At 44.5% G+C, this 12,408-nt stretch overlaps 1 protein-coding gene across 1 annotated transcript; it reads right to left on the bottom strand.

Moving 5' to 3' along the window:
- LOC141026278 (uncharacterized) lies at positions 1-933 on the bottom strand. The gene has a single exon (XM_073502398.1). It carries the CDS (start codon positions 763-765, stop codon positions 283-285), a length of 483 nt encoding a protein of 160 aa, XP_073358499.1. The 5' UTR covers positions 766-933; the 3' UTR covers positions 1-282.
- Between the last annotated feature and the right edge of the window lie 11,475 nt (positions 934-12,408).

The raw sequence follows: 12,408 nt of genomic DNA, 5'->3' as shown, positions 1-12,408 counted from the left end.
TGCATTCACTTACAACAAGAAACAACCACCAGCGTTTGGTGCAGCACTTGCATTTTGGTGCATTCTTCTTCCTTTCCTTGGTCTTTCGTTCCGTCATATTCCAAATAACTTATCTAATTACAACGTATTAACCGCTAATGCACCTTTTTTTTATCAAATCTCAGGGACATGGTCTAATCATGAGGGTAGTATTTTATCATGGTGTTGGATCCCAAGTTTTTATGGATTCCTTTTTTGTTACCGGGGTCGACCCCAAAGCCATAATGTCTCAAAACGAAGAGGCTATAGAGAAACTTTGATTTTTTCCTTTGTCTCGAACTTCGTGAAGAACTCCATTCTATCTCTCCAACAAAAAAGTTGGGCTGCGCCCCAGTTGTACACTCCCTTCGTTCGGAGAACCCTTGTTGATTCTGAACTTCGTTCGCAAAGTAAGCGTCCTTTTAACGGGCCAGCCCTTTTTAATGCGCCGCTTGACCCTGTTTTGAAAATGAGCTTTGCTCTTCTGGGCGCTGGGCGCTCCCGTGGTTCGCGAGAAGGAAAAAGGACTAATCTTTTGTTACATCTGGCACGAGATGAAAAAGAGAGAGCTTCGTCTATCGATGAACAGCAGATTGACGGAGCTCTTGGCATTGCTTTGTTTTTCTCTCCTTTCCTATCAGCGAGTTCCGATCCTTTTGTTCGAAATTTCTTCGTTCGTACCGAACCGCTTGCAGAATCAAATCCAGTTCCACAAGATCCTATATCAGCTATACATCCTCCTTGCATTTATGCCGGAGATGTCGCCAGTGCTATGGGCTTTGGGTTATGTAGATCAAAAATGATGAATGGGATTGTGGCACTCCACTCGCCGCCAATGCGGAAGGATGCCGCCGAAAAGAATGGAACGCTGCTTCGCTCTGCTGGATGCGTCGGATCCCATATAAGAAGCTCGCTCTTTACCCGATCATTCAAACATTTTGTGGCCGGCGCGCCTGCTCTATTGTTGCGTAGCAATAGAAGCCTGCTCATGCTGCTTCGGCGGCGCTTTTTCGCCTTCTCTTCGCTCTGGACAGGAGCGCTAATGGACACGGGGAGGGAGCAGGCGAAGCGTGTCGTTCGTAATGGAAAGAAAGACACCACTACTTCGCCTCTTTGTTGGACCGCCGGCGCGAACACGGTGGTCTCTGACCAGGACCAGGAACCAATTCGAATTTGGATCTTGACATGTCGGTTGTTTTTAACCGTAGGCATCTCGCCAGGAAGTTGGTGGGCTCATCATGAATTAGGTCGGGGTGGCTGGTGGTTTCGGGATCCCGTAGAAAATGCGTCTTTTATGCCTCGGGTATTAGCCACAGCTCGTATTCATTCAGTAATTCTACCCCTTCTTCATTCTTGGACCTCGCTTCTGAATATTTTGACTCTTCCATGCTGTGTCTTAGGAACCTTTTCAATACGGTCCGGATTGCTAGCTCCCGTTCATAGTTCCGCTACAGACGATACACGAGGAAGATTTTTATGGCGGTTCTTCCTTCTAATTACAGGCATATCTATGACTCTTTTTTACCAGATGAAGCAGGAGGCATCGGTCCGTAGAACCTATAAAAAAGAGATGGTTGTGGCGCGAAGTACTCTTGTGCACCTACGTCACTCGGCTCGCGCGCAACCCCGCCCCGTTATGTTATGTTATGGAAGAATTTAGCTTCTTGCTGGGCTGGTTATTCAGAGCCAGCAACTGGCTGCCGGATTTCGTCCCGTCCATAGCGCTTCGGAAGTCACTCTGGCGTGGCGCTGCTGGATACTTCTGATCAATAGGAATAGGAGGAAAAAAAAGCTTATGATGAGCATCTATTGGAGTCGATCATTTCCAAGATCTAATTCTAGTTTCTTATTATGTAGTGGAAACGCCTCACAATCTTCAGTTTTACGCTTACGCTTAAGGGAAGAAATGTTCTTGGTGGATGCAGGCCCTGGTACCCCCAAAATTTGTATGCAAGATGAGCTTACAGGACTGCCAATCAAGCGAGCCACCAGGTTTGAGAATAAGGTGGGATCCAAGAATGTAGTGGCTGGTGAATCACTGATCAAAAAGCGGATTGTTGAGAGATTCTTCATCGATCTAGTGGCCGGTGAATCACTGATCAAAGAGCGAGCAGCCGCCAGGTTTAATGATTTTGTGGGATCCCTGGATGTAGCGGCTGGCGAACCGCTTCTTCTTCCACAAAGATTCAGACAAAACCGAGCTTGGATAGAACTGAAGAAGATTTGGCGAACGAAGAAAAAGGTCAAAGGGTTTATTATAAAAAAAATCAAAGGAGGTTATTCAGTAGCCATCGCGGGTTTCATTACTTTTCTTCCATTCAAAAAAGCTCTTCTAAAAAAAAGGATAGCGAATGATCGATTCACCATTGATAGCATTAACCCTAAAAGGAGGGATATTGTGATAATAGCGGCAGATCAAACAAGAACTTGATGAAAAGATAGAAAAAAATTATGAAAAATCCGAAGCCCACCTTAATCCATTTTGTTGAGGATCTTGCACTTATTCCGGCCCTATATTTACATAGCCAAGAAAGGCTCTGGCGATCATGCGTGACTGGCGGAGCGCCTATCGCCCTGGCACGGCACTCTAAAATGCATGTTGGGTTGGGCCAGCAAGAAGACTTCGACTAGGGAGACGAAGAATGGAATTGAAGAAGGCAGCATAGTCTAAGATAACAGAATGGAACACCAACCAACAAGTAAGTGGTGGATTTGGATGGAGTCTCGCAGAAGAAGAGTACGCGCGCTAGCGCGCCCCAAGACGTCAGTCCTTTTTCTGCTTGCTGGCCAAGGTCAGTTTACTGAATCCCCCTTCCAAACACCAACCCAATCTCCATTCCTTGATGAGAAATGAGCAAGACCATATGTTTATCAAAAATATAGCCCCTATATAAACCTAGCCCTTACTACCTGAACTTCTTGCCTTCAAATAGGACTAACTGCCCGAACCCGCTTGCTTATCTTCTACGATCTAATTAAGTTAAGCAGTGGTTATTTTTTTTTTAAGTGACTAGAACTTCTATCAACTACTATTCTAGCACCCAGCTGTGCCATGTGTTTATTCTATTCTATTCTATTCTTCAGGTATTCCTTTGAATAACTCATCTTTTCAGGTAAGACAATTTGAAGATCTTCTTAGTCAGCCTATCTGTATTCTTATCCTCTAGTGCGGATCCAATCAGATTTTATAAAGCCAAGGCCTGACATCCATTGTGGGGATCATCTTTTATCGGGAGACATGGCCTGGTGGTTTCTGATCGAGATTCCTAATCAATAGGGCGAAGAGCTCTTCGCATGATCTGGTCCTACCTTTTGTCTACGCTATTTTTTTGTCCCTTCTCAGCTGCTGTCCTTACTCCGGATAAATTGGAACACATTGATTCCGTTCGTTCCTGCCCTTCGCTTCAGGCCATAGTGCTTCTGAATTATTTCTATACCCCTTTGATGATGCAGCCTCTGACTCTCGTGGGTAAACTCCTACTTGATTAGTTAGAACTTCTCTGTCTCAACTCGTGGACCTATCTATCTTCTTCTTTTTAAGAGATAGGGGTTTGCTATTCTCACGGATTGCTCATATTTATTTACCCCATTGAATAGTTTTTGCCTTGTTTCAGCCCTTCCTTCATCTGAACCTTCCAAGTACTAATCTATCTTTATGGGGAAGACCCTTCATCTGACCTCCGGGCTACCCTGTCAATTGTAAAAAGTAGTTGAGTCGTGTCTCGCAGGAGCAAAAAGAGTGAAATGAGGACGTAAGCCCCCTAGGTCTTCCTCTTCCTTCTAAACTAATTGCTTTCGCTTGACTCTTCCAGTAAAAAAGTATACTGAGTGGTTGAAGGAAAGCGAAAAGGAATGGCTTTTTCATGTACCAGATCCGGTGAGCCAGACATCAAGCAAAAATGGACATACAATCAAAGAGTAAGGAGCAGTTATTTGCAATGACGGGTGGATTGGTCAGAGCTGCAAGGAGAGACTCGGTTATGGCGCGATAAAGAGCTTGCTTCAATGCTCGGATTCCGGTAGAAAGTAAGAGCAGTAGCATATTCATAGGAGAGCTTTGTACTTGAAATTAGTAGTCCCGGTAGTTGGAAAAAAGCTCTGAATACAGATTCAAAGCATCAAGATAGGTAGTCCTATCATTAGTTGGCCAGTCATAGCAATTTAAGTAGAAAGCTTGCTTCGGGATCAGATCATTCAACTAAAGCTGTCAGGCCGGGTAGGCTTTGAGGAACATTGGGGGTTCCTTATGTTGTGACTGAGCAGATATGTCTATTGTGCCCGGCAAAAACAGATTTGCAAGGAGTTTGCCAAAGGCTTTCTCATTCGGAAAAAAACAATTTCAAGTATATTTCCCTTCTCCATTCTCTGCTCGGATGATTGCCGCTTGTGTGAATTTCATTGCTGTGGGTCCCGTGTGTGCTCGAATAAGATTGTTTTAGGATTCTATTTAGTTGAATTTCTTGACTCCGCGGTGCTGGTTATCGAGTTTATGGCGCCGCCGACCATCCAAAAAGTCAAAGATGGCGTCGGCATTTACTTATTATGCTCTCTTCTAATAGTGGTCCCTTGGTATTCAGGTTGTAAAATCCTGATAGGAAAGTCGACTGTTATACCTTGTTTTTGTAATGGCCTATCTTCTTTAAAAAGCCGAAAGATAAGGATTTCGCAAAACTTTTGCGTTCCTTTTTCTTTGAAAAGAAAACCTTACCATTTTTGGGCCGCTGTTACCATTTCCATTTCCTGAACCATTAGGTAGAGTTTCCGCTGAAAGAAAACCAGGTCAATCTTCCGATCGCGAGTCTTTACAAGCTTGAAACAACTTAAGCACAGGCGGGAGTCGCCCCTTTTAAAGTCAGTATTTATGCGGCGCTGAACTAACGAGCGGATACCTAACCTTCGAAGGAGAAGAAAAGACGGATGTATCTTTCATTCATATCGATCAGATGTGCTTTGCTCAGGACTCCCATTTTACCATTGCTTAAGCCATATTACATAAAGCATAGTGAGTGATACGCAATGCTGGTACCACCATGTTTTTTTCCTCACTCTGTGTAGCCACACTCGTTTGTCCATTTCTACTTATTATTTATGTTAAATAGTATCCGTTGGTTGTAGAAGCACTGGCGTTCAGGGATTGCAAAATCCATAATATCAAGAAGCGGTAGGAACCTGGCTAACTTCGATGCGGATAACGCGCTGTAGAAGAAAGTGGATCAACCAAAGTAGACCTTGATCGAAAGGCACCACAAGGCGAACCAATAGAGTGTGGTGTAAGCGGTGAAGCAGAATAGGAATTGGAACTGCTTGAACTAGAAAGGGCTTCCGCTACCGCGCTACCTCGGGAGCTCCGGAAACGGTATACTCGCTTCACTCATCTGTAATGGTATCCTTGAAAGCTAGCTAAAGTGGGTTCTAGACAAAGTTCTCCTAAGCAGGGCGGAAGGAAAAACAAGAGCAGTATAGCTCTACATTACGCTTCGGGGGCCTCGTCTTACTCACTCACCTTCTACTAATCGGACCGTGACAAAACAACCAGCCCAGCAATAGGCAAGGACTGGCTGAAATCCCTTTCCGGATCCAGTCTATCCGTATCTGCTGTCCCTTCCGCTTTCTGTGTTGATGGAGCTCGGTCAGATAGTTCCGGTATTGCGAAGGAGGGCAACGCATTGGGATCGTCCAATCCCTTCTGATCGGTTGTCATATTGAATTGCAAATTCTCGTATAGTAAGAGTTCCTTCGGTTTCCTACCTAGCACATTCTCTGTTGTCTACGCCAATATTTTACCTGCGAGTAGAGTGTGGCTGGCTACATACGGGGGAACTCAACCTACCTTTCGAAGGGTAGACCTTTACAGATGAGTGAAACGAGGATTTAGGTATATAAGGAGACGACCCGCCAAGCGAGCCAGCCTGATACCGACTTTCATTGATAGGCCATGAAACATAGAGAATGGGAACTTGTTCGCACGTACCTCGACCGCAGGTCTGAGAATGACGAGTGTGCTTTCGCCCACAGCTTCTGTTGCTTAACCGGCTCGTGGTGTTTATGGTCCTGACCCGGTACAGCCGCTAAGCTCATTTTTCATTTCCAAGTGTTGTTACTAGCCTCGAGAGAGATGTTTCACAGGATTCACCTGCAACTGATAAACCTGGGGGATAATACCGAAACAGTCCTTTTTTTTCTGATCATAGAGGAGCCGTATGAAGCTAAGGTTTCATGTAAGGTTTTTCAATAGCGGTGGGAGCTGTGATGTTATTATCGACTATGATTATCTAACAGTTCAAGTACAGTTGATATAGTTGAAGCACAGCCAAAATATGGTTTTTTTTGATGGAATCTTTGGCGTCAGCCTATAGGCTTTCTAGTTTTTCGAATTTCTTCTTTGGCCGAATGTGAAAGATTACCCAGAGGGGGAATTAGTTGCGGGTTATCAAACCGAATATTCCGGTATCAAATATGGTTTCTTTTCTCTTGTTTCTTACTTATCCTTATTAGTTTCCTCTTTATTTGTAACAGTTCTTTACTTAGGCGGGTGGCATTTCTCTATTCCCTACATATCCACGATTCTCCCAGTGTAGGAATCACACTAGTTATCTTGACCTTGATTCGGTCAAGCAGTTTTTCCTTACTATACTCCAGTACGAACAGGAAAAGAATCTGTGTACTCAACGGTGCATTAGTAATTATCTGGGATTTTTTTTGCTCTTTAAAGCAAAACGGTGTCTTGACTCTCAAGAATAGTGCGTGTTAATATCCATGTAGATAAAGATAGAGATAGCAACGAACTGGATGCATAGTCAAACAAAAAACTTGTGACTTGTTCTCGTAGGCTAACTAACCAAATCATAGGATCTAACACGAGACCGGCTAAAGAGAAAGATCTGATCTGTCTTGTCCCTTGGGATCTTAAGTGTGGAAAGAGTCTAGTCTCTTCCATTGCCAACAGTGAGTGTAGGCTGTCTTTCTACTCGGATAGGAGTGCGCGCTAGAAATCTCTTCTCTTCTCTTCAGCAACAGTGGATTTCTGAAGCAAAGGTCGAGTACTACTGATTCCCCATTGGCCAGGCCCCAGCGTAAAATGGATCTCTGATCTTGCCATTCCTTCAGATCTGGAAGTTTGCACTTTCTTCGGAATGTTAAATAACGTATCAAATATGCCTCCGGCGAAAAGAAGGTAGGTAGAATGAAAGGAAAACAAACCACGGAATTGGAGAATCAGTTGTTCCTTTGCAGTGAGTGGAGTCAAGCTCGTTCTCAGTCGTATCCACTATAGGAGGTTTGCTACACGAAGAACGGGAACAGGCAGGCTATTGCTTGAAGGAAACTAGGAACTGGGATTGATTGTCCGCTCTGAGATCGGTATTCGTTCTGTTCTCCTCGGTTCTGGGTCTTCATCTGTTCTGTAGACTAGACCCGCACATAAGGAGAAGCTAGCCTAGGAATCAGTCAACTAGACTCGCACTGAAAGCCAAGCCATTCAACAGGGATTCTCTGAACTGATACGATACGACTATTCAACTTCCAACTATCTCCCCTGCCCTGTTGAGGTAAGAACCAGGACAATAAGGAAAACCTCTAGAGCACTTAGCCAAGCCTTAGCCTGATATTGAGATAAGATAGTAGTTGCACACACGGAACTAGCCTTAGATCAAATCTGGGATGATGCCATACCCATATCCCTTCTTCCCAAGCTCAAAACCATTACTAACGGAAATATACGCAGCACTCATAAATGAAACTAGACCCGCACGCACCGCACCTAAAAAGCAAGTTCAACCAACCAACCAAGCAAGGAAGTGAGCTCCCTATAAAGGAACTTCGCCCAAAGCAAAGAAATGGTTTCGGTAATGGCGCATCTTCACTTCACAGTCTTTCTCGAGCCTCATCAGCCCAACAAGCAAGCTTTTTTATTGCTACGCGCCTCCGCCTCTCTATATAATGATAATGGGAAGAATCTTTTGAACGAGAATCATCTAGTTATATAAATTACTTATATAGTTAGTTAGAAGACAATCTCCCCTTTATTGCTTTTGCATAGCATTGAGCATTATATATGGTTAGCCGCGGATCCAGTGGATAATGCGAGACTACAACGTATAGTGTTACCGACGATGTTTCGCTTTCGTCTTCGGTGCCTGGCGTGGTGCTATCATCACATTGATCTACCCGCCCTTCTATTCCCTTCCCTAGCTTTCGTGTTTGAGTAGTAGCGCCAGATTTCGATTCGGATGCAAACTTAGCACAATGCCCGGTAAGCTAAACACTCGATTCTACATCTCCGGGAATGCAACGAACTTCTACTTCTAGATAGGTCTAATAGATAGACGGCTAATAGATAGACGGGGGGCCCACTAGTCCTGTATTGCGGTAGTTCAATACATACTGACAACGAGAGAACGAACCCAGTACCTATAGTACAACAAACACCACCATTACTTGCGTCACTAAATTGAAGCATAGAAAGAGGTGGACCGCGCCTTGGATAATTGGTCGGATACAGCCGTAGACCGCAGAACTCGATCGGACACACAGGGTACGGTACAGAACTCCTCAAGACACAGTAGTCAACTGCTTCACTCCTACGCATTATCCTTTCTTTGAAAGGCAAGATTAGGGAGCCAATTGAGTGAACAGACGAAGTAGCTTGCTTTGTACTACCGACATCTTAATACGATATTCTTTGCTACCTTTTCCAATGACAAGCCAGACTTCAGAACTGATTGGACACCAGAGTCGATAGCTTACTTGGGACTACCGAAACTACCAAAGAGCAGCTCTCATTTTTCTAAAGAGGAGGTGGATTTCAGTGATAGTGAAAAAGAGAGACCAACAGAAGCCCTATCTGGGCGAAGCAAGCCAGTGCCAGTGCAAGGAGCAAGCTTACCTGCCTCTGGAGTGGAGTGATCCAGTTCCAGCGCCATCATAATATGACATTCTAGGGTTGGCGCACCAGAGAAGATCCCGTAAAGGGTGGTACATTTTCAACTACTTCACTCGAGAAAATCGAATGCATTTCCGGGTCCCATCCTCACCTGCTTCTCTCTTCTGCATGACTGTTCTGTTCCCTCCTGGCATCTTAGAGAAGTCAAGTATTCTACTTCTGATCTGTCAACTCTGACCCACAACTAGCGCTAGGGAAATGCTATTCTCGAAAGCAAGGGATTGAGTGAGATATGCAGCAAGCAAAGAAAAATGGAACCCAGCAACCCGGAAACTACAGAAGCCTATCTAGCTTATACGATCACAGAAATGAGAGAAGGAGAACGAGAACATCCACGGAAGATAGTGATTCCAGATGGCGAGGGTTCTTTCCCTATCAATCTGCCCTGACCCATCAAGCTATTCAGCAGCAATCCAGCCAGACTACTTTAAAGGGTGCCACTAGACTCTGACAGAAACATAGCCCTATGACAAGGATACCCATCATTCCTATTCAAGGACTGGTCCAATTCTCTTCATTCACCATATTTAAGGGGATGCTTGGGGGCCCATGACATCCTTCCTAAACAGGAGCTATTGATCCAACACCTGAGCCATATTTATTGCGAGGAGCAATCCGGTTGCTAAAAGAGGAAGAGCTTCTAAGTTCGAGTCCTGATCCCGAGATCAATGGGTTTCCACTTATGCCCGGACCGGAAGTAGCATATATGAATTAAAGGGAGATCTAATCAACCGAGCTGGGTGAGGATTCTGAGATTATGTATTGGTCATTGGCTACAGGTGAATATAATTAGGTTCGCTGATCATCCAATATGACCCGCATCAGGTCGCGCATTAATTAAGTGGTGGGCTATACAAGTGGGAAAGTACGGGCAGTTGCATGTTTCCTTTGTTTCAAAACAATGTTAAAAAGGCGGGTGTGATGAAGTTGGGAGGAGGGGGCAAGGTATATAGAATGTGAACAATGGGTGGAAATCGGAGAATAGTGCCAGAACAGCCGTTGCACAAATATGAGAAATCAAGGGTTGTGGATGGTGGAAAGTATCGAGTTGTTCTAGTTCCTGGCCTTGGTGGTTGGCCCATGCCCGAGGGATACTATGGCGCATCTCTTTCTGCGGGAACTAAACAAGTTGCCAATAATAATAGATATCCCATAATACTTTAGGGCAAATCCGGGACGGGATATTCCTCGATTACAGAGGCAGCAGTTGCGGGCTCAGGTGCTGGTGTGGCTAAATCTACATCAATAGCAGGATCAGGATACGATGCTTACTCGAAATCAATATTCCCCGGTTTCTTACGAGATAAGATATGTATGCCGGTCCAACTAAAGGAAGGGTGGTTTTGAGCTTGGGTTTCAGGCGCCGGGCTTTTCTACTGATGAAGTGCGGTGCGCATCTAAAAGAGTGGAATATCCCGTTCTGCTATCAAAGAAAGAATCGAATCCGCCGCTTGTTTTTCTAGCTATCAAATCCCTTGCCCAACAGGAACAGGATCTCTTGCCGGCACCGGCACGAATCGAACTGCGGATCAGGCGTGTGGAAACGAATCTCTTGGATGCTCTGGGATTGGGGAAGCGAAAGCAGTTATCGAGTCAAGTCAGGAAAGCAGTCGAGCTACTACGGTACAAGAAGAATCTGTATTCGCAATGAGAAATAACATATGGAATCTGCCACCCAAAACAATAGGAATAGGCTTGCTTGTCCGCTCTTAGATCGGTTCATAGCTCAGGCTCTGGTTTCTAGCAGATGTGAATGAATTCATTTCTACTCTACTCCGGGGAATGGCCTGTCATTCGTACATTCGTATTCGTATTGGATTGTTGGAAGGAAGCAGTTGGCATTCTCGTTCGAAGGAAAGGTACTTGTTCGAGGAAAGAAAGCGTATTAGTGCTCTGGGCTAATCGGTCGGGTAGAAGCTCGTAACAAGAGCAAGCATCGGAGAAAGCGTATGTACTCGTTCTCGAGTCAGGAAAGCACTTGTTGGCATTGGCGTCGGAAAGTAAAAGCAAGCAAGTAGTTTCGGCATTGGCTACTACTTCTTCCCCATGGGCCAGGTTCTGTTCTCGAAATAGCATAAGTGATCCTGCGAAACCGGCGATGCCAGACCAATCAAGCGTATCATGTCGACTTTCGAATCCGGGACTTGACTATCCTTGAGATAGCAGTTCCCTGGTCAGGAAAGCGGAGTCACTAGAACGATATGAGATACACGCACATCTCGATAAGCCAATCCCAATCCCTTCAACCCAACCTTTACCAAAAGGGGAAACTGTAACAACAATGACCCTGACTCGGATTCCAATAGGGCTTCTGCTTCTTCTGCTTGGCAAGGTCAAGTATATACACAGTCTAAAGCCACAAGAGAAGGTATGATAGGACAAGTGCCGTTCGATGCCTTGTAACCATTTCCATGTTCTGGTCCGGGTTCTAGGTCTAAAAGAAGCATTGGCTGTGTTGATCTGTCTCCAGGTCGTCTATTTGAAAGGGAAAGCCCAGTGTGTTCGTTCCTCTACTATACGGAATCCTGGATATCTTGCCTTGGTTCCGACTCTAAACCGTTCTAAACAGATTCTTTCTGCATACTGATGTTGGAAGTTATGCCTAGGTGATAGATGTATGTTGCTGGATTGGAAAGCTATACGATCCCTTTTATTCAATTATGACAGCTGAGAGGAATTTGGGATGGCCCCGCTAGAGTTTCCAAAATGAATCGAATTGAACCCTATTGTTTTTTAACTCTAAATTCCATAGTATCAATACAATAACCTTTGAGAAATTGTGAGAACGGGAAGATGCAATCATTTAGATGGTGAAAATAGCCGAGAGTTGAGCAACCCCTAAAAGCACTCACAATGAATGGTACCAGCGGATACCAACCAGATAGAAACATGCTGAGAAATCTCTGTTATAGCTGAAACTAATATACCAATCCTATCCGTGACCCTTTCCACATTCTTTTCTTAGTCACCTAACCTATGACTGCTTTTTCTTTTAAGCTTTAATAACCTTAACATTCGAATCTGCATCTGCTATTTCAGTTCTGTCTAAAGATACTATTCTTTGATCACTTGAAACATAGTAGAAAGCATCTAAAACAGATATTATTGTGGATTCCCTCTCCTTGTGGGCTGGACTCCTTTTTACATGGACAGACAGGAAAGTGGAATCTGAGGAATTAGCTGGAACAGACTCACCTTAGCTTTGAACGACTATATCCCCTCTTCTATCTACATATGGATATATATGGTCTTTAATAAAGGAAGATGATTTTAGCCGAGGACTAACACAACTTCCATTTTGCAGCACATCTCTCAGTGGGAATAGCATCATCCATGACTTCAGGCACAGCTAGCTACGGGTAAGCACAAAAGGTAATGACGAGAGGGCCGTCCTATGTACCCTGAAAGAGAAACTATGTGATAGAAGCCCGCTTTCCCTCTCTTCTATC

Source organism: Aegilops tauschii, chromosome 6, assembly GCF_002575655.3.
Source record: "Aegilops tauschii subsp. strangulata cultivar AL8/78 chromosome 6, Aet v6.0, whole genome shotgun sequence".
In the NCBI taxonomy this organism is placed as follows: domain Eukaryota; kingdom Viridiplantae; phylum Streptophyta; class Magnoliopsida; order Poales; family Poaceae; genus Aegilops; species Aegilops tauschii.
This window is presented reverse-complemented; position numbering and strand designations above follow the sequence as displayed.

Excerpts from the sequence above, each read along its gene's own strand:
- LOC141026278 (XM_073502398.1), bottom strand. The coding sequence starts at position 765 with ATGCAAGGAGGATGTATAGCTGATATAGGATCTTGTGGAACTGGATTT.